Source organism: Aspergillus pseudotamarii, assembly GCF_009193445.1.
Source record: "Aspergillus pseudotamarii strain CBS 117625 unplaced genomic scaffold BDV38scaffold_57, whole genome shotgun sequence".
Classification (NCBI taxonomy): domain Eukaryota; kingdom Fungi; phylum Ascomycota; class Eurotiomycetes; order Eurotiales; family Aspergillaceae; genus Aspergillus; species Aspergillus pseudotamarii.
In genome coordinates, this window is record NW_022475071.1 from 43,675 (window position 1) to 64,136 (window position 20,462).

Below are 20,462 nucleotides of genomic sequence, written 5' to 3' on the forward strand. Positions count from 1 at the left end.
ATTCTTTTTCTCCAGCCCAGCCTAACCCCAGAGATAACCGTGGCCCATCTTTTTTTTTTTTAACACACACGTTATCTCTAACCAGTTCCGTTTTATTTCATCACATCATGCACTACTTCAACGTAGTACATTAAATCATCACGGCACATAAAGAAATCACATCGCTATATGGTAAACCTATACATATGGGCACATGCCTGGTAGCTCGTTACCCGATAGTTGAGTCTGCCCCAAACTCTGGCAAACGGCCAAGTGTCGAATGCCATATGGTTACCATCGAGGACCTGTCGAGATGACAGGTAGGTCCTCAGGTTATGGTGGGTCATAAGCTCGTATCAAATTTAAGGGATGTCGAACACGGGCTTGAGCTTCTTGACAAGACCCCATTCCTCCATCGACACGTCCGAACGGTAGAACTCCTTAAGAGTGTCGATACTGGCACGGGAGATCTTGGAGTACAGGGTGTCCTTCTCTTCCAGTTGACGTCCGTACATGGGCTGGTTAGCTCCCTCGATCTTGACAGCAACAGAGGGTTGACCCTTCTTGACCACGCTGACTGCCTTGTGATCACGTTCAATCGATACACTATAATCCGATATTAGTAAGGCGCTGGGGTTATTGGAAAAAGCGGGAAAAGTGACTCACACTCTGCCAATTTCGATAATTTCCTTGGCTCCGGTCGTTGCGTTGGTCTTAACTGCAGCAAGTGGCGTATGCATCCGCAGGCTACCTTCAATGACATCGACACCGATGACGATAGGGTCCTTCTTGTTGAAGACGGCGACGGGACGGAGAACACAAGGGAAGACAGCAAGCATCTTGCTCTCCTCCTTCCTCTTCTCCGTCAATTCAGCGATATGCTTGGTGAAGTCATCGAACAAATGGTAGATGATGTCTGCAGTGAAGATCTTGACGCCAACTTCCTCGGCATACGCAGCCGCTTCCTTGTCAACCTTAACATCGAAGCACAGCATGACGGCGTATTCCTTAGCCTTTTCCAACATCGTACCAGCCATCATCACATCACGTTTATAAACAGGGCCGATGGAGATGTTGGCAACGGGGATCTTGGAGACACGAAGGAACTCAAGCAAAGCTTCGAGGGAACCAAGGGTCGAGGCCTGGACACTGACACCACGCTGATCCTTAGAAACCTTGCTCAGCAGGTTCTCCAGATCAGACATGACTTCATCCTCGATGTCTTCCTCATCATCATCAGGTCCGACGACCATCAACCGAGAACCGGCAATGGCATGCTCGAGATCGTTGGCTGCGATCTTGACACCAAGGGCGGCCTTGACTTCCTTGTTATGAACGTACTGTGACTTCAGACGAAGTTCCTTCAGAGGTGCAGGCGTCAGCAACGCTCGGATATTGGTTGATATAGGACCGTTGAGACCGCATAGTACGACTCGATCACCCTCCCGGAGAATACCGTTGGAAAGGACTACATCGATGGTCGTACCAAGACCTTCAATCACCTTCACTTCAAGAACAGTACACTCGACCTCCGACAAGTACATGAGCGAGTTGGTCATACGCTCTTGAGTCAAAGTGGTCAGCAGCTTCAGCATGTCGGGAATACCCTCTCCAGTGTGAGCGGAAGTCGGTACGAGAGAGACATTACGGGCCATGGACTTGTTCTCGTAGTACAGCTCAGAGTTGAAACCCTGTTCGGCGAACAGGAGCTTGGTCCGCTCAAGACGCGTACGGAACTCGTTCTGGACTCCCTTGCTCTGCATAGCCAAACTCTCCTGGAAGCCGTTGTTGTCAATCTTCTTCCAGCCATACAGACGATCGATCTTGTTCAGCGCAACAATAAAGGGAGTGCGGCGGTCACGGAGCAACCTCATGGACTCAAGGGTCTGCGGCTCGAGACCGTGCATGATATCGACGACTAAAATGGCGATGTTACAAAGCGAAGAACCTCTGGAACGCAAGTTGGAGAAGGACTCGTGACCAGGGGTATCGATGACCAATAGACCAGGAATCTTGAAGTCGAATGAACCATCCCTGTTCACAGGAGCAGTCTTCTGACGCAGAGCATCCACAGGGAAGTAAGTAGCACCAATCTGCTGAGTAATACCACCAGCTTCGCCTTCTTGGACGTTTGTCTGACGAATCTTGTCCAGCAACTTGGTCTTACCGGTATCGACGTGTCCCAGAATACAACAGATGGGGGAGCGGAGGTTGTCCTTTGAGCGAGCTGCCATCGCCTCCTCATGCTGCTTCTTTCTGCGCTCTGCGGCTTCCGCTTTCCTTTGAGCAATGGCCCTCTGTGCCGCAGACTGTTCTTCATCAGAAGACTCGTCTTCGGAAGAATCTTCCTCGGAAGACTCCTCTTCCTCCTCCTCACCCTTCTTTTGTGCTGCAGCAGGCCTCTCAGGGAGCTCGGTCTTGTTGGCGCCATTTGTGGCTGGCTTTTCTGCATTGTCTTCCTCATCTGTAGGAGCGTCCCATGAATCCTTCACGTCATCTTCTGCGTCAGCAGCTTTCTCCCAGTCGTCCAATTCGCTCTCCTCTCCACCAGCAGCAGCGGAGGCAGCGGCGGCAGCGGCGGCGGCTTCAGCCTCAGCCTTCGCCTTCTCTTCGGCCTCCTTCCTTCGGCGTTCTTCTTCAGCTTCACGCTGCGCCTTAGCCCGTGCGGCGGCAGCCTCCAGGTCTTCTTCCTGTTTAGCTGGGCCCTTCTTCTTCTGTCTCTTCTTGTTATCGTAAACAGGCTTCTTCTTCTCAGCACCCTGGTCTTCCAAGCCGGCAACCTTGCCTGCACCTGCAGCAAGCATCTGTTTCAGACGCAGCTCATTGCGCTCCTTTGCCTCCTTCTGGGCCTTAGTGAGCAGCTTTCCTTCTTTCCTGAGCTGCTCCTTCTTTTCCTTCTCCTTTTCCTTCTTGCGCTGACGAGCTTCCTCTCTCTTCTTCTCCTCCTCTTCTTCCGCGCGTCTCCTTTCCTCTTCCAAGGCCTGCTGCTCGGCTAGAAGTCGCTCCTCTTCCTCACGCTGTTTTCTGAGAGCCTCCTGTTGTTTTTGGAGAGCAGCAAGGTGGGCAGGAACCTTCTTCTTCTTGCCACCAGTAGGTTCTGGGGCAGCGGGGGCGGGAGCAGCAGCGGCAGGTGTAGGCTCTTGCTTCTTCTCAGGTTCGGCCTTAGCAGGCTGCTGAGGCTTTTCAGTCTTCTTCTTAGCGGCCTAGATAGTAGATTCAATGATTAGCGCAAGTGTGATGGGATTGAGACCGAGACCGGGACCGAAGGGTCGATAGATACCTGTTCCTTCTTCCGCTGCTTTTCTCTCTCCTTCTTTTCCCTTTCCTTCTCCTTCTTGGACTTCACACGGAATTCACCCTCACCCTCGGCCTCCTGGGGCGCTGCAGCAGCCTTTGCAGCGGCCTGGGCAGCCTTCTGATTCTTCTTGGAGAAGACGTCATCCTCCTCATCGAAAGTGCCTTCTTCAGGTTGCTTGCTGGCGAAGTCTTGAGCTTCGTCCGCCGCAGGTGCCTCCTCACCCTCGACGAAATCGTTCTGTTGCTTCCCCTTCTTTCCCTTCTTAGCCTTGTTCTTCCTTAAAGCGGCAAGTAAACCGCCGCCAGACTCTTCTTCGGCGGGAGCGGCATCTTCCTGGGGGCTGGGCTCGCCACCGGCTCCGGGGGCAGATTCGCCGAGCTCAGCTTCCCAGTCGGCCTCCTGTCTCTTATTTCCCTTCTTCTTAGGCGCCATATTGGAGATATCGAGAGTTACTGATTGGACGGATAAGGATTCAATCGAGGCAGATCGTCTTTCTTTATAGACGACAGTAGAGATATCCCTGAGTATTCCTACGGGACATATGTTAGTGACAAAGAGGAAGAGAGCGCCACCCGTGTTGGAGATGGGTGAATAAATGGAGGGTGGGCAGGTGCACGAACAAGAATATCAGAATCTCCGGCAGCTATTTGCGGCGGTCGAAGAAGAACAGAGTGGCAAATTAAGCCTGAAATCCTCCACAAGGAAATTAAAAAGAAAGACCGAGGTGAAAAGAGATAACGAGCACCTTTTCCCCCTGTGGTTGATAAGGTCCAAGGCTGGAGACTCGACAAGTGCCTTTGAGTGGGTAATAAGAATTTTGGGATGGTTTTGGTGGGGACAAATCCTTGAGCTTTGATATCCGAGACGCTGCCAGTTGGCCGCCTCAGGCCGTCAAGGTACCTCTCCTAACGAATTTAGCCGCCTTTTGCTTCCTTTCTTCCGTCACGCTGAATTTTTATACATTCCTGCATATATACTTCGAGAAGAACAAATTCCCGTGACTTATTGATCTTCTTTTATGTTCTATTCTCAATGTACGGCATATGTGCATTCCAATTCATCTAACATCCCCGTCTAGAATCCCACATGTAGTGTGCGCTTGAGCCACTTCATTACATCTTCAACCGGGCTCGAGGTTTCCCCAAGAAGATCCTTCGACAACTCCAGAAACCGTTCATAAATGGCCTGTGGCGAGCCAGTCTCTGGAGTCGAGGGGCTGTAGAACTCTTCCGTTACTAGCATGTACATCAGATAGCTCGGCCCTCGGATTGATAAACGACTCAGTATATCCCCATTAATGTGCATCTGCGAAGGCTGAAATTCAAGGGATTCGTTTCCTGCAGGGTTCCGCTGCCTTTTCCTTTTCGGCGTAAAAGGGCATATGAATGTGTCGCGGATGCACAAATTTTGCAGCAAATACAGCAAACGCCATTCCTTCTCCTTTAGTGTCAAGAAGCGGTAAACTGTGCCGTTCATGGCTGTCCCATATATCACTTGGGAGCTGGTAGGCATAGTGGACTGCCAGGTGCCTGGACTGAGCCTCGTTACAGACGTAGAAAGATGTGCTTCGCACAATGCTACGGGCATCATCTTATCGTTGTCAGTTATTCTTTTCTCAGTCAATAGACTGACCCGGCCACCTCTACTGGAGGCAAGTGTGAGTTGTATATCTCCTCCGATATGGACATGGGAGAGCCCGTCGTGTTTCTGCCGATCGTAAGCATGAAGCACCAGTTTCTCCTCAGATGCATTGAGGATCATAAGAGATTCCCTCGAAGTCGACATGTATAAGTAGGGCTCATGGGAGCTCATAGAAACCGCTGGAGACGGTACAGGGTACCTTGCTGCTCGAAGCCATCTCGTTTGCGAAAATTTGGGTTCTAGTGGTACGATCTCATGCCCAGTTGAAACCATTAGAGTAAAGTTACCATATGGTGCGATCGAGTAAACAGGTCCCTCAAATTTGTGAACATATTTCACGTTACATTCGATTTGCGTGGGATCTGACGACATTCTCGACGCTTGTAAAAATATGACCCGGCCTCGGTCCTGTTGGTTTTTACGGGCCGTACCGATAACAATGAAGTGATATTCCTCATCACCTTTCTTGGGTGTCCACTCCAGAATGCAACTGATTTTCTCTCCAGCTGCTCCCTGGGGCCTCCAGGGCCTGAGTCCATCCTCAGGACCGCAGATGGCTTGCTGTGAATCAGGGTCGACGAACTCAATGTGAGACCGCGTGAAGCGCTTGATAGGATCCGCGTCGGTGTCAAATTCAGTTCGGCTGTACGCCACAACCAAGCTTTTCAGGTACTGAGAGTATGCTAGCTTAGTGGCGCTGCCTGGCAAACCTATTCTTCTAGGGACAGTCTTCTCATCTCGCTGCAAAGTGCAAACCATAAGTTGCCCATCTGCGATGCAGAAAAGCGTATTAGAGAGATCTTCCACGTCCGAATTTGCAAAACTGGCGACTGAAAAGCTGTGGATATTTCTTGGGTGGTAGGCAGACTGAGACCATTAGCTGCGGCCCCTAGGAACCTGTGGGAATACCGGGACTTACGTTATTCTGGTCCGTGATCCAAATCCGCTGAAGAGTACAGTCCGGCATCACACTGTCATATGTACACGATATTTGCCAAAATCCTTGCCCACAAGTCAACAACGCAAGGTCTCCTCTGCTCTGCACTTTGAGTGAAGTATTCCCTAATCTTTGCGGGGTTACCTGGGTCATCACTAATGCACGCCGTAGGTCAGCAAGAATTTACTCTCTAGATAAGTGGTAGACATACCGATAGAAGACACGACATTGACACTGTCTAGCGCCACACCAAATGGAACCAGGATGCCACTTCGTAGGCCACAGAGTAAGATAAACTTCTTCAATGGCCCGTTTTCTACTTTGTTGACAATTGCAAGGCTATCGATTGCCTTGGATATGTCCTCATTATACGCTACGTCCATGGTTTTCTCGGACACGAACGTGATAGATTCATTCTCTATGACATAGAGAAATATCTTCCCATTGCCCGCGCCCACACATATGAGAGATCCAAAGTCGAAATTTATGACAGAGATGCAGACGGGTTCGAAATGCATTCTTACCGGCTCGCCCACATCGGTTAAAGAAAGCTGGTTGCCAGATGGAGTTAGCCTTTTAGCATGAAGGTGCAGTCCGCCTTGGTTGCGAACTGCGACGACAATAAGAGATGCAAAGCCATCTACGGCAGCAACAGTGATACTCTGGTCATAACCATACTCATAACGGGAGCACCGCATTGATTCAGAGGTTGTCCCGAGATGAATCGCCCTTTCCGTCACCTGAATAATAATACCTATGTCGGTGATTCCTGCCGCTAATGTCTGGGAGCCACAGTCCAAGCCGGAATCCGCCTCGTCAATAGCACATATCTCTTCTTCGAAATCTGCCGGTAGGTCCAGGAGGACCGATGACATAGGATCAGATGTTAGCACGATAACACCGCCATTTGTGCCAGTCGGCATTGTCCATATGTCTCTTGTTCCTGACAGTCCCTCTAGGGAGACGACCAAGCCTATCTGTGCCTCAATCCCGTGGCGCAGTTCAACGATTGCACCCCGTGCGAAAGACGAAGTGGAGCAAACGAACAGTCGGTCGCTAGCGACGTCTGCAGACAACGGAAGTTGCTGATTAGGCGACCTCACAATTACAGAGTCTGTGACAGGAGACCAGTTCATGAACTTTTGGACACATCTAGGGTGGTCTCGAGCCTTTTGGACGAATAGACCACCATCTCCTGTGTTGCCAGCGGCAAGGAGTAGGTCACCTCCCTCATTGCCGAAATGTAGAATATCAAATGCCGCATCGACATCACAACAAAGTTGGCCTAGATGCGCTTGATTTTCGACTTCACCCTCGTTGCCAATTCCTAAGTACGAGATTTGACCGTCCTCACGGCAAAGGTAGATGTCGTCGTGCTTTTGGTTATATAGCCAATTGCGCAGTGGCCTTGCCCACCGAGTCCATAATGGGGACTTTCGAGACTCTCGATCAGGAAGACCAAGCGGATACCTGCTAGGCTGTCTCCGAGGATCTAGCCTGTTCTTATATACAGCCATTGTACTCGTTGTAACGAGCATGAAAGAGGATGTTTTGGTCAACGGGATGAGCATTGTAGGTAATCTCTCCTCAAATGGTAGTAGTCTCTTGGTGACTATTGGAGACGCTTGGCGCAGGTGTTCGCTCGCGTCCCACTCATAACATATAGCATGAGTAATCTGATCCTGGGCGACTAAAAGGAGGAGGAGAATCTTGCCGTCTTCCTCCGGTCTTGGATATAGAAATTCCATGAATATGATGTCACCATCGACACGAAAGAAGCGTTCCTATGTCGCAGCTTAGTACGTGCAGGTGAAAACTACAACTTTGCACATACCTCTGATATGGGGTCTAGCTGGTGATGTGCCATCTGTGACTGGAGAACTGGTGGCTGCTTCAAAGTAAAGACACCAAAATAATCAGAAGATGCACTAACTGCTACAGCACGAGATCTGGCAAGCCTGTTAGCCATGCCCAAGTAAGCCAAAAGAGATCTCTACCTTGGCTCCACTGCAATATTTCGACCGAACCGCTCGAATGTACTGACATCACTCGGCAAGGGCCGATGGTGGTGGATGAATTGATCACTCGAGGTCGAATAATAAAGGAAAACTAGTTCTCTTGAGGCGAGACTTAACAGCAATATCTGGGGAGGCAACCCTATCTGCGGCTCTGAATTGACAGGTGCGGTGCTTGCCCCCAATTTCATCTGTGCCTCCCAAGGTAACTCTGTGCCCACGTTGATGACTTTCGCTGCCATGATATTGGAATCAAAGTCCGACTTTGAAGTGGCGTCCTCTAAATGGAAACCGGACACGGCTTCCTTGATCTGCAAACTTCGCTCACCGATAAAAACAACATCATTTTGATGCTCACTTCTCAGGCGCGCAGGTAGTATCCACTGGACGATTGGACTTGGTATCAGTGTGCGAGATAAAAGACCCATTTTCGGACGAGAGTCAGGAGAGAACAAGTCATCTGCTGTCTCCATCTGGTCAGCACCGTGGCGCTTTAGGGAGGCATTGATATAATTGGGGTTAGTGCTCTGGTAGTTTCTTGGGAAAGACATAGTGAACCAGTGAAGAATTCGCAGTTGCCTAAAGGCGGGGGGGTACCGCGGCGAATAAAATATTTATTGGAAGCAATAGAATGAATGCAAGAAAGGTGGGTAAAGCTCTTCGAGGGAAGATCGGTTGGTTGTATTTAGTCAGCTTTTCGCCTGCACCTTCGCAGAATAACACGATGCCCACACAGCGGCACAATATGTCCAGGAAGATTGAAGGACAGACTTGGTGATGAATAGCAAAGGGTTAGGGTCCAAGAGGAAGTTCTTCATTTAACATGCTTGAAGCTGTACAAGGACAATATCCCATCTTGGTGTGTCCCGAGTGGAAGTACCCAGGATGTAATTGACCACGAATTGCTCCTCGTCGCAGATGATCGAGGAAGCAAGCACCTGATAACAGATGAATTTCTAACTGAGGGGCAATGTACCTGTTTGCATGTGCTTAGAATATCCTCCTCGAAAGACGAGTGGATTTGAGGACTTACTACAGCATATGGATCGCCATTCAAGGAATTTCCGTACCAATAGCATGCATTCAATAGGCCAGAGCCATTCCCCCCTTGAGCATTCAAGCTTGAGCGGAACAAACAAAGGAACTATGTGGGAATTGCGAACACAACCGCCAAGAAACGCATGGGTCCGTCACTCAAGCTGCGGGCAAGTTCAACAGGTACTCTTGCACCACCTTTGGGCACCGAAATGCACAGTGTTGGCCTTTTAGTGCAGATTCTGCGACCTTAGGTCATGGCAGCATTGTTTGAGAGGAATAGGGTATCTCTAGAGGCTGATAACAACTGCATATCTTTACGGAGTCGAGGGGCTGACGGGATTGATGCCTTGTTGGTCGTTTTGGGGGCGGTGGGCGGATCGGAATAAAACCCAATGAACAGCAAATCACGGGACAAAGCAGCTTCTAGCCTGAGGCCTGCAGCACATGTGTCCGCTTTAGACTCATAGTTGCTCCCTAAGTCCCATTCGGTATGCAATGTGCCCGCGCTAAACTGCCAATCCTCTCCTGATGCCCGCTGTCAACTATCACCTATCAACTCAATTCCGCATCGGTCTGACTTGGCACGTAGCTCGTGGGGCCCTTGCCAGCTGGTAATCATAATAATAGCAATAATCTTTATCATCCATGGTCCGGCCTAGCAGAAGGAGATACTGATAAATCCTGATTTGCAATTCGACTACCTTCTTTCTTTGCTACCCCTATGAGTTTCCATTAGCATAAACAAACATTGGGAAAGCCCGTTCCTTTTTTTTTCTTTTTTTTTTTCCGAGTCCAGCCAAGGATGGATCATCATTCTGAATTCAAGGATAACTCTGAGAGCGAGAGCTCTGAGACATGTTTTGAAACAGCACAGGATTCCGTATCTGAAAGTGCATCTCAAGTGTTGGAGAGAATCCGAAATGAGGAAACTGCAGCTCGCATAGCAGAGAAGGAAGATAAAATTCGCCGGGCATGCGAGATGCGCGATTTGGATGCGTTGGTCTCTTATGCCACTTCAGAAGGTGGCTTTCTTCGCGATGACATTAGACGACAAGCTTGTAAGTCACCAACATGAAACGGCCGTCACACTTTCACAACTAAGAAATAGGGCCTATCCTTCTCCAAAGCGACCGAGACACTGAGCTCGGGGACTGGGAAGACCTATCGCCACATGTAGATGAAGACCAAGTCCAACTTGACGTGAACCGGTCGTTTGTTTATTATCCCAATTGTAGGTATTCTTGCATCTCAAGCTTCTACATACACTAATCCTTTGGTAAAGGCAGTGACGAAGAGCTAGCTTCAAAGAAAGATGAGCTGTCATATCTAATTAAGCAAGTGTTACGGCATTATCCAATGCTCTGCTATTTTCAAGGCTATCATGATATCGTGCAAGTTTTACTCCTAGTACTTGGGGCGCAGACGGCGGCCTCTGCAGTTACGCGGCTGTCCCTGTTCCGCATAAGAGACTATATGCTGCCATCTCTTTCCCCAACAGTGAAACACTTACAGCTCATCCCAGCAATCATGGAAAGAGCTGATCCTGTACTGCGACGCCATCTTGCGGATATCAAACCATTCTTTGCGCTTGCAGCGACTCTTACCTTGTATGCTCATGATATTCAAGAGTATAGCGACATCGCCCGCTTATTTGACTTCCTGCTGGCTCAGGAGCCAGTCGTTTCTATTTATCTTTTTGTTGCGATCATACTTTCCCGCAAGAAGGAGCTTTTAGAGATCCCTGAAGATGAACCTGAGATGCTACACTTCACACTCTCTAAGCTACCATGTCCTCTAGATCTTGAAGGTCTGATATCGAGCGCTGTGCAACTCTTCAATGACTACCCTCCGGAATCACTCCCGCTTGGGGCTTGGAAGAAAATTCCCCAGACCAGTGTGCTGAAAAGTACTCGAGATATCTTCGAGAAACAATCAATTGGAGAAGCTATATATCTTTTTGATAGACAAGTGCGACAACTGCGCTACGAAGAGCGGAAAAAGAAGGCAGTTGGCTTCTTGTGGCAGCACAGAAGAACCATTGGAACCATAGCCGTCACAATCTTGGTCGGTGCTTTCTCAGTATGGCTGAGGAAGAAGGGCTTCGAAACGCCTATATGGTCGTATATCAATCGATTCAAGCTGGCTTTCCAATCTCACGACCTCTTCTAGTCTTCCACTTCGTACTGTGCATGGAGAAGATTGGGTTAAAATGGCGTTTGTGTGTACAATATCACATTAATATACTATTGCATATCAATTCTCTCAGTGGATAATCTTCTCAGACATTTCTTTCTTTTGCATTTGGCAACAAAGTGGAAAACCAGTACGTAGAAAGAAAATCGTCAATACTCCGTACCTTTAGTACTACTAGAAACTTAAAAGCAACACATACGTTGCTACCCGCTGGTCCCACAAATTGGTGGCTAGTGCGTGGCTGATTACGACCATGCCGCCTGTCGCCAGCCGCTGATGTGTACTCTTCCGCAACTCTCAATCTCCAATACAACAATAGCTCTCTAGACCTAACGAGCAGCCCAACATGGCGAACCGGGGCTATGATGTGATTGTAGATGCGGACACCGAGGTACGATTTCATTATCTTGCTTGCTTGACTCGAAACAACCTAATACTGGTTCCAGGGCGACCTTGGCCATACCGACCTTCAGGAGGACCTTGAATTTCATCCCTCCAGTATGTTGTTCACCTATGTGGAGGCCATCATGACTTTCGCCAACAGGAGTGACTAACCCACGCTTTCTACAAGATTTCGAGAATGATCAGCGCAATGCCAAAGTGCAGCAGGACTCGGCACCTTTTCTCGGCGGAGGCTCCTCCCGTGGTCGTGACAGGTCACCTGGTGGCACCCCTTCAAAGCATACCTGGTGGTCGATCCATTATTACGCGCAATTTTTCGATGTTGATACGAACGAGGTTTTAAGACGATGCGTCGCGGCAGTGTACCCGCGCAGCAACTTCCTCGATGTCCTGGAAGGCAACGCGGACCTGTACGGCCCATTTTGGATCGCCACGACCGTGGTCGTGATCCTCTTTTTAACCGGCACTATCTCGCAATGGCTCTCAAATAACGATGCGGAGCACTTCGCGTACGACTTTACGCTTCTCTCTGGGGCTGCCGGCTTGGTCTACGGATATACGTTCGTTCTACCAATTGCCCTGTGGGGTGCACTGCGCTGGTTCGGTAGCTCCACTGCGGACTTGATTGAGTGCTGGGCGCTGTATGGATACTCGAATTTGGTCTGGATTGCCGTTGCGCTTGTGAGCTGGAGCCCCCTGACTGCGCTTAATTGGGCACTTGTTGGAGTTGGCTTTGGCTGGACCGTCTTCTTCCTGCTGCGTAACTTGTATCCTGTGCTGAGTGCTACGGACGCTAAAGCCAGCAAGATTCTATTGATTCTGGTTGTTGTGCTGCATGCAGGTTTCGCCATCGCGATCAAGATCCTGTTCTTTGCGTAAGAGTTCCCTCACTACTCCCCCGTAGTAGTCAGTTCCTTTGCTGATCAATCGCATTTGCAGGCATGGAAGCCCTGTTTCCAAGAAGAAGGAGGACGACCACGAGAAGGACCATGATGACGATAAGCATGACGATGACGATAAGCGACGCATGTTGGGCATGTAGAGGACTTGAAGCTCCTCTCAATTCCAATGTCTCTTGGATCCGCTAGATGACTTGATGGATCTGCTCGGGCAGCAGAGCCTAATTCCAAACTATGTATTGACATATCTTGTTTTCATTTCTACGTTCAGTGGTCTTTCATGTGTGTTTGTAAAACTGTACCTCTCAGAACAAGGGATTATGAGCGAAATTGAATTTTTTTTTTTACAATTCTTTTGATTGCAACTTGATCCGAGAGGGAAGTCAACTATTAACATTTGACTTTGGCTGTAATGTTTCATCATTCTAACGCCGTACAATGCCTCCCAGGCTGCAATCGACTCATAACCCCCAGCAAGTCTCCACCACAGCAACGTAGAAAAACCGTAACAAGATAGATAGATGGAATCGTTTATTTGAGCTTCTTCTTAGGGCGGAGCTGGTTGGTGTGACCGCACTTCTTCTTACGGCAGTTGGTGGCACGAGGGGGAAGGCGGGCGTAGCACTTGCGGCAGATGTTCTTCTCGCAGTTGTACTTGGAGGCGAGGGCCTTAAGGGAAGGCTCGATGATACCACCACGGAGACGGAGGACGAGGTGGAGAGTGGACTCCTATAAAGTTGATGCCCATCAGCCGACCATTCCTTTCATTCAACAATGCTTATCCGAATTCCGAGCCTCAAATTCGTTACCAACATGACAGCCGTGCGATCGGATCTGCTACATCTCCATCGCAAAAAAACCGCATCGCACGGTCTTCATATCCGATCACGAAAATGGCCATCCGTTTCAAGCACTTCGAGAGTGGGTTCCTTCATACCTTCTGGATGTTGTAGTCGCTCAGGGTGCGGCCATCCTCAAGCTGCTTACCGGCAAAGATCAGACGCTGCTGGTCGGGGGGGATACCCTCCTTGTCCTGGATCTTGGCCTTGACGTTGTCGATGGTGTCGCTCGACTCAACGTCGAGGGTAATGGTCTTACCCGTGAGGGTCTTGACGAAACTGTCATCGGAGTCTTGTCAGCATTATTGTCCTCGTCATCGTTCGTGTTATATCTTTCGCAGCCGGTTCTGGGTCGCATCGGCGGGTTTTAAAGGTTCAATATGGTGCGGAGAACGAGGGAAACCTACATCTGCACTGTAGACGCGCGAAAAAAAAGAACAAATTAGCTCATCATCCCGGGATCAATATAACGACACCACTTAAACGCCGGAATAACATACTGGTTGCGATTTTTCGTTGTTGCTGGCTGACGATCGCTGAAAGGTCCGGTCGGTCGGAAGAGGCGATGACACTCAATTTCACCATTTCTCGCTTAGCAAACAAGTGGCCCACGTGATGTCTGGCCATCGCACGTGATGTACCCTAAGCCCTAGCTTGCAGGTCCGTATCCGGCCTGGTTTCATGGTTGATGCCCCTACATTCTGCCGCCGACTCCCGACCTTGCCGTCTCCACAGTTTCCACTCCACCACTTGGATATGGAGACTGGTTAGCAACTTAGCATACCCTAAACTCTTCTAGGTTATTTATAGGAACCTAGTGCTCACTACAATCTGCATGTACCGTTGCTAGAGAACACTGCAGACCTTATAACGGGTTTATATCTTGAGAAGCGTATATTCTCTAATATATGATCTTCAAGAGCTTCCAATATATGACAGGAATTATCTTGCCAATGTGCGCTGCTTCGGGGAGGACAACGATACTTTTCATGAACATGGGCGATAAAGAAGTCGGCAGTGCTTTACTAATAATGGATAATCTAAAACCAAAAAGATGGTTCTTCAGCATTATGGTGTCCCAGCAGCCCCATTCGCCCTACTGCACCTCGATGATGAAGAACTCTCAATTAAGAAGATCTAAAAGACAATAGACAATTCTCAGCACGCCAAAAGCCCCTCAAAATATCCGCTGTTTGCAAAACCACTTGCTGAGGGCTCTTCGAAGGGTATACAAGCTAGCAACAAGATTAGAAACACAAGCGAGCTATATCCTGCTATTCAAGCCGTGAGAGCGAGTACCATTTCCTCATGTGGGATTCTCATCGAGGCCTTCTTATCTGGCAGAGAGTTTACTGTTCGGTTACTAGGAACACGCAAGAATGCGTGGGTTGTAGGTGTTACTGAGATGGTATGGAAGGGACAAACAAGACAAGATGGTGCATTGGATGAGAATATTGCATTCACCATAGTCAGGCCCAAGGCTAACGACGATTGGGATGGGATTGTTGATGAGGTCAGGGCGGACAGATCAGATCCCCAGGCGGAATTAGCCTGTCACGTTGCGCTGAGAGCCTGGAAAGTATTGGGATGTCGAGATGGAGGCAGAGTAGATGTTCGAATTGACCACTCGACGGGTAAGCCAGTCGCTAATGTGCTGGGGGTAAGCCATTCGTCTTTGACGAAAATACTCAGACTACACATATGATTCTAACACTGGTCCTTAGATCAATCCACTTGCCGGATTGCGGCCGGGTTGGTCCCAGTTACCCATTCCTGCTGCGCACAATGGCGTTTCATTTGAAGAGCTGATGAAACATATCTTAGAGAGGGCTCTCGAAAGGAGAAGGCCCTCCAGAACCTAGTATACCAACATAGAGATCAGGGTTAGAGCTAGCAAAAGGCTCCGAAAATACATCATCCCTAAATCTGTGGCTGCAACAATGACATTGTCTCTTTTTGTTCATGCCCCCTAAATGAAATTTCAAGCTTTCTGTTAATTCTCTGTCTCTGTCGTATTACCGTGCTCATTTGGCCATTCGTCAAGTAGACCTCCATCAAAACCAAGGCCAGGTTCAACCACCCCGATGTTCTAGTCTGCTTCAATATATTATAAGAGGGAGAGTACTATAATTCTCCTTTATTTTCTTCCTCCAAATTTGTCATAAAAGTCTTGTTCAGTGTTTGAAAGTAATGTCCTCATATTGGACCCGTTATTAGTCGGACTCGGGGTCCCTCTCATTTTATATTTCCAATCTGCGACTGATAAGATACTTCACTAATCCTTCTTAAGAAAATAGACTAATCTGTCGCTATTTAGGACTGGGCCCGTAGCTTGCAGATTGACAAAGGATGATAAAATCTACGTAAGAAACAAAAAAGATATATGGAACTATCGTTAAAGATCATGGATTGTAGTATGACTCCATGTGGGGATGCCCTTGGCCTATCCAATCAGGCACCGTCTAGCGTTGCAGGTCTCAGGCACCAAGGCCACTAGGGTTTCCAAAAGTGGGGGATGATATTGACCCCTCGACTTCCACTACAGGAGGATGGATGCTTATTAGATCACTTTGATATGTATAAAATGATGTATATCAGGACGTTACGGGGTGTGCCCTAGAGCCTCACGTAGCTACGAAGTAGAAAAAGAAACGTGACAGAACGTAGATCATATGAACGAATCAAACCTAAGGACTCGAGAAACCCTAAAATCTGACGAGAAGTGTACTAAGTGCAAATGAAAGGCAAATAAAGAAGGATTACGAGAGAGACCCAACTATATAAACCCTGTCCTCTCCCCATGACTGCCCCTCTATCTTTTCCTTCCCCCTTTATCTTAGTCTACTGGGAAACTGACTACTGGCTTCCGAATTAACACTCACACCACTCTTGTATCTATTCACTACACTCTGCCGTGCTACTGTCTTCTGTCTCCTACGCTAGTCATGACATCCAGCAACAAAATTTACGTTGTCACCGGTGGGAACAGAGGTCTCGGCCTTGGCCTGGTCAAATCGCTCCTAGCGCGCCCTGCTACCACCGTCATTGCTTCTGTCCGCAATGAGGAGGCAGCCGCCAGTCTCCAGGCCGAGACCCAAGCTGTCACCGCAGGCAAGCAAAGCAGCCTCCACATTCTCCAGCTCGACTTCTCATCGGCCATTGCTCCCGAAAAGGTCGTCGAGACTTTCAATATTGCCGCTGGCGTTGACCACATAGACGTTCTCATCTGCAACGCCGGGTACGCAGCCCCCATGGTGCCCGCTGTCTTGACTTCGGCTGAGGATCTACGGGCATCCTTCGAAACCAACACAATTGCTCCCTTGCTCGTCTTCCAGGGACTGTGGCCCCTACTCCAAAAGTCTGCTGGCGCGCCCAAGCTCATCAACATTTCTTCTTCAGTCGGCTCCATCGGCGGCCAAGAACCCTTCCCGGGCGGCGCTTATGGACCCAGCCGTGCGGCAGGAAATTGGCTCACACGCGCACTTCATCTTCAGCACCCGAACTTGATTGCCGTGGCGCTACACCCGGGATGGGTGCAGACGCGGGCAGGAGACTTTGTCGCTCAGCAGTGGGGATACGCACCTGGCCCTCCTGAGACAATCGACAACAGCGTCAAGGGAATGCTGCAGCTGATCGACGGGGCTACTCGAGAGGCTACATCGGGCAAGTTCATTACCTATGAGGGACAAGAGCTAGTGTGGTAGAGCTTTGTCAGCCTCAACCTATGTTGATGCCTTGTTAGAGAATCTCAGTTGGAAACTGTACTGGAGTATATTATTGCAGTCCATTTCAGTTATGAATTTCAACCTTAATGAGTTAGGACTATAACTTCAAGAAAATGTGTAGAAGACCGCCCCTGGAAATACTCCCTTGTCTTGTTCCTTATATCATATATGCACCAGTTCATACATTGTCGTTGTGACGGCTGTTGCCTCAGGCAACAATTACCCCACCGCGTGCGCTGTTCTATATAGATTCTAATCGCGCAGAGGATTTAGAATTCTTAAATAATTCATTCTATTCTAATATAAATATATATATTCTCCCTAGTATTCTAAATATAATATATTTCTCTTATGCCACTTATCGTATAGCCTATTCATCTACTATACTCCGCAGACATACCGCCAGCCCGACTACATAGAGTGACAGACGAAAAATCATCCCATTCAACTACCTAAAAATGTTCGGACTCCTAAGGTGTGACTTTAATATCCTCTTCCATAATGTGAGGATCGGGGCAAACACCTTGTAATAATTATGATTACGATGATGATGATGGAAAAAGGAACAGATTTTTACTTATTTGGGGAAAGAATTGCATTTACTAGAACAATAAAAATCACAAGAAAAGGAGATAGCTTGCATATCTCTGTACCATCTCATGAACGGCCGCGAGTAAAGCCGGTCGCAATAGTTCGAAGTGCTACCGTTAGTTATCAATAGGTGGCATCTTGTAAAATCCTTTGCTCTCCCAGAAATCAAGGAACTTATCCAACATCTGGGAATCAAATGGTACATATTGAATATCCGGTGCATCCTTCAGGGCTGCAACAGTGTTAGAACTATCATAGTGAGGCGTATTCCTACTTGTCTCGAAACGAGTGAGTCCGTTCAACACTGGCTCCTGGAGTAGTGGCATAACAGGAAGCAAGGGATTATCCATATCACTTGTGTTCTGTAGCATCCGAACCCAGTCCCAGTAGGGGATATGCTTCAATGGATATCCGAGGTCCCTGATCACATCCACTGTCTGTTCAAGGTTCACCGAGTCCTTCGGGTCGGGAGCAACCAGACTGTATGCTCTGCCGAGGTTTTCATTACAAGAGGCGATGTGTAGGGTAGCATCGAGCACATAGTTGATTGTCACGTATTCCATTCTCTGGCGCGGAAGAATCGGGAACGCACCCAGTTTGATACTGCCCACTATCAAGCGTGCAAAGAAGTCATCCGGATTTCCAGCTCCGTTTCGGACGTCACCGATGGTGAATCCAGGCCGATAGATAGCAGTGGGGAGCCCACGGTCACGAGCTCGACGCACCATCATTTCAGAAACCCATTTACTTTGCGCGTAGCCGATGTCAAATGATAAGCCTCGTACGTGGGGCTCAAGAGGCTCATCTTCAAGGCATTTCCGGGTCCCAAATACCAGGCCGGTTGGGCCCCATGCGTCAATGCTGGACATGAAGTGGAAGGCCTTTCGCCGTCCACTAGCAGCAAGATCTAACATGTTTTTCGTTCCCAGTGTGTTAGAGTCAAAATGGGCTTGGTATGGATCGCAGAAGTTAACTTTGGCAGCTAGATGGAAGACCACACTTGCCCAGTTGGCCAGCCAGTCGAACTGCTCTGCTGGGAGCCCGAGCAAGTCGAGAGATATATCTCCAGTTAAGACCCTTAGTTTGTGCATGTGTTGTTTGGATTGATCCCAGAGATCATATTGCTCCAAAGTCGCTTCCACCCTGTCTCGAGGTGTAATGCCATTTTTAGACCGTGCGACACATACGATTTCTTTGACTTTCGGCATCTGTAAGAATCGGCTCAGAAAATTGACACCGACAAATCCAGTGACACCCGATATGAAGACTTTCCCTTCATTTTCTGCTTGCCAATCAGGTACGGCATGCAGATAGTCAGCGATCTTGGAGTGCGCAATCCATTTGTCTGCTTCGTCCGGTGCATTTCCTCCTTCAGCAAACTCATCAAGGTAATGAACTAGATCACCAAGCCGTGAGTTCTCATGAAGTGATCTCATGGAGATTGTCTTTCCTAAATGCTGCCTCAGTTTGCTTATCAGAGTTGCACACTGAAGAGACGTTCCTCCAAGTACAAGGAAGTCATCCTCGTTGTCGATGTTGTTTTTGTTCAGCAAGGATGACCAAAGAGACTTCACGACGCTTGCAGTGTCGTTTCCACAGTCATTTGCTTGTTTTCCATTGGGAACCCCTTGCCTCTCTCGACTTTCTCGGTACTGCTGCTCCAATGCTTTCCGGTCAACCTTATCATGCGTCGTCATGGGATACTCCGAGCAAAAGATAAAATCGCTCGGAATCATATACGATGGCAATCTCTGCTTCAGAAATTCAGAGAGTGTACGGGCACGAACTGTATTAGCAACGGCAGGTATCACAAAAGCAACAAGGAACGGTTCTTTGTTTTCATCTTGTGAAGTAATTTGCCGTACGACAGCACCAGACAACCAACCGCTTGCATGGAGAGTTTGTTCGATTTCTCCTAATTCCACGCGGAAACCACCCTGTTTTACCTGGTGATCTGCGCGGCCAACAAATTCAAGGACCTCAGGCTTAGCTACACGATACCTTGCTAAATCGCCAGTTCGGTAATATTTGATTCCATGTAGGGTGACGAAGCTGTTCTCGTTCTCCTCCGGGCGGTTGATATACCCTGTAGTCAAACCGGGACCCCCGAGAAGGATCTCGCCTACCTCGCCGGGATTTGTAATGAGTTTTAAGTTCTCATCCACGAGGCACAATTTAGTGTCCCCAGCTGGCCCACCAATGCCGAAGGAACCATGTTGGAACTCTTCAGCTTTAATTTCGTGCATGGTGGAGTAGGTTGTTGTCTCCGTTGGACCGTATGTGTTCCAGAGATGCTTTGGAGGCGCAGAGGAATTCATGATGGCCTTTACGGCAGCGACACTGGGTACATCTCCGGCACTCAAGACAAGTCTGACACCACGGAAAGCCGTAGGACAAGTGTACCCAGTAATAGAAAGTAACGCTGCCGTCAAGAATATCACTGAGATGGTTTTCTCCGCGATGAACTCTCGGAACGCGAACGGATCAGTCACAACCATGCGAGGCACGGGGACCATCGTTGCGCCTGCGACCAATGGACCGAACACTTCGAAGAGAGAAATATCGAAGCCAGGGTTGTTTATAACTGCAACACGGTCAGAGGGTTCCAGCGGCGTACAAGCTGTTTTTGTCACTAGATGAATGATAGCTCGTTCAGGTATCTGAACAGCCTTGGGCTTTCCACTTGATCCTGATGTGAATAGAATATGGCTGCGGTATTCGTGGTCTGGGTCATGGATTGAACCGTTCACTTGGCTGTCTTTCTGCGCATCAGAAGTACCAGGAGGACTCCGGCCTGTTATAGGAATCACCGTGTGTTCGATATCATCGGCAATATCTTCCTTGTCAGATAGAATATACTTGGCCCCGATATCAGTGAGCATATTACTCAGACGAAGCTTGGGCG

At 48.7% G+C, this 20,462-nt stretch overlaps 7 protein-coding genes across 7 annotated transcripts; 3 read left to right on the plus strand and 4 right to left on the minus strand.

Annotated features, from left to right (window-relative positions):
- Window positions 1-158: 158 nt before the first annotated feature.
- BDV38DRAFT_166685 (putative mitochondrial translation initiation factor IF-2) lies at window positions 159-4,230 on the minus strand. Its single transcript, XM_032051886.1, has 3 exons — window positions 3,260-4,230; window positions 646-3,182; window positions 159-585 (listed from the first exon to the last, which is right to left on the minus strand). Exons 1-3 carry the CDS (start codon window positions 3,707-3,709, stop codon window positions 342-344), a joined length of 3,231 nt encoding a protein of 1,076 aa, XP_031910166.1. The 5' UTR covers window positions 3,710-4,230; the 3' UTR covers window positions 159-341.
- Window positions 4,231-4,351: 121 nt separating this feature from the next.
- Window positions 4,352-8,343, minus strand: thtA (the record flags this gene model as incomplete). The annotated part of the gene is made up of 5 exons (XM_032057730.1): window positions 4,352-5,785; window positions 5,838-6,010; window positions 6,067-7,639; window positions 7,690-7,804; window positions 7,853-8,343. 5 exons carry the CDS (start codon window positions 8,341-8,343, stop codon window positions 4,352-4,354), a joined length of 3,786 nt encoding a protein of 1,261 aa, XP_031910167.1.
- Window positions 8,344-9,285: 942 nt separating this feature from the next.
- Window positions 9,286-11,348, plus strand: BDV38DRAFT_166776 (TBC domain-containing protein). The gene is made up of 3 exons (XM_032051888.1): window positions 9,286-9,966; window positions 10,017-10,139; window positions 10,191-11,348. The coding sequence occupies exons 1-3, from the start codon at window positions 9,711-9,713 to the stop codon at window positions 11,075-11,077; spliced, it is 1,266 nt and encodes a 421-aa protein (XP_031910168.1). The 5' UTR covers window positions 9,286-9,710; the 3' UTR covers window positions 11,078-11,348.
- A 36-nt stretch (window positions 11,349-11,384) lies between these two features.
- On the plus strand, window positions 11,385-12,590 carry BDV38DRAFT_166781 (Yip1 family protein). The gene is made up of 4 exons (XM_032051889.1): window positions 11,385-11,492; window positions 11,548-11,599; window positions 11,673-12,378; window positions 12,443-12,590. Exons 1-4 carry the CDS (start codon window positions 11,448-11,450, stop codon window positions 12,543-12,545), a joined length of 906 nt encoding a protein of 301 aa, XP_031910169.1. The 5' UTR covers window positions 11,385-11,447; the 3' UTR covers window positions 12,546-12,590.
- A 343-nt stretch (window positions 12,591-12,933) lies between these two features.
- Window positions 12,934-13,826, minus strand: BDV38DRAFT_286132 (ubiquitin-60S ribosomal protein L40; the record flags this gene model as incomplete). Its single annotated transcript, XM_032060611.1, has 4 exons — window positions 12,934-13,131; window positions 13,340-13,520; window positions 13,649-13,655; window positions 13,742-13,826. 4 exons carry the CDS (start codon window positions 13,824-13,826, stop codon window positions 12,934-12,936), a joined length of 471 nt encoding a protein of 156 aa, XP_031910170.1.
- A 2,282-nt stretch (window positions 13,827-16,108) lies between these two features.
- On the plus strand, window positions 16,109-16,945 carry BDV38DRAFT_295513 (SDR family oxidoreductase; the record flags this gene model as incomplete). The annotated part of the gene is made up of 1 exon (XM_032062718.1): window positions 16,109-16,945. The coding sequence occupies exon 1, from the start codon at window positions 16,187-16,189 to the stop codon at window positions 16,943-16,945; it is 759 nt and encodes a 252-aa protein (XP_031910171.1). The 5' UTR covers window positions 16,109-16,186.
- A 656-nt stretch (window positions 16,946-17,601) lies between these two features.
- BDV38DRAFT_256166 (non-ribosomal peptide synthetase) lies at window positions 17,602-19,815 on the minus strand (the record flags this gene model as incomplete). Its single annotated transcript, XM_032055496.1, has 1 exon — window positions 17,602-19,815. A coding segment is annotated over exon 1 (2,126 nt), but the record flags the coding sequence as incomplete, so codon positions are not given.
- Window positions 19,816-20,462: the final 647 nt, after the last annotated feature.

Bases quoted from the DNA above. Each gene is read 5' to 3' on its own strand.
- BDV38DRAFT_166776 (XM_032051888.1), top strand. From the start codon at position 9,711: ATGGATCATCATTCTGAATTCAAGGATAACTCTGAGAGCGAGAGCTCT. The intron at 9,967-10,016 runs GTAAGTCACCAA...ACTAAGAAATAG, and splicing joins TGACATTAGACGACAAGCTT to GGCCTATCCTTCTCCAAAGC. The intron at 10,140-10,190 runs GTAGGTATTCTT...CCTTTGGTAAAG, and splicing joins GTTTGTTTATTATCCCAATT to GCAGTGACGAAGAGCTAGCT.
- BDV38DRAFT_166685 (XM_032051886.1), bottom strand. From the start codon at position 3,709: ATGGCGCCTAAGAAGAAGGGAAATAAGAGACAGGAGGCCGACTGGGAA. The intron at 3,183-3,259 runs GTATCTATCGAC...TCTACTATCTAG, and splicing joins AGCAGCGGAAGAAGGAACAG to GCCGCTAAGAAGAAGACTGA. The intron at 586-645 runs GTGAGTCACTTT...ATCGGATTATAG, and splicing joins ATTATCGAAATTGGCAGAGT to TGTATCGATTGAACGTGATC.
- BDV38DRAFT_166781 (XM_032051889.1), top strand. From the start codon at position 11,448: ATGGCGAACCGGGGCTATGATGTGATTGTAGATGCGGACACCGAG. The intron at 11,600-11,672 runs GTATGTTGTTCA...GCTTTCTACAAG, and splicing joins CCTTGAATTTCATCCCTCCA to ATTTCGAGAATGATCAGCGC. The intron at 12,379-12,442 runs GTAAGAGTTCCC...TCGCATTTGCAG, and splicing joins ATCAAGATCCTGTTCTTTGC to GCATGGAAGCCCTGTTTCCA.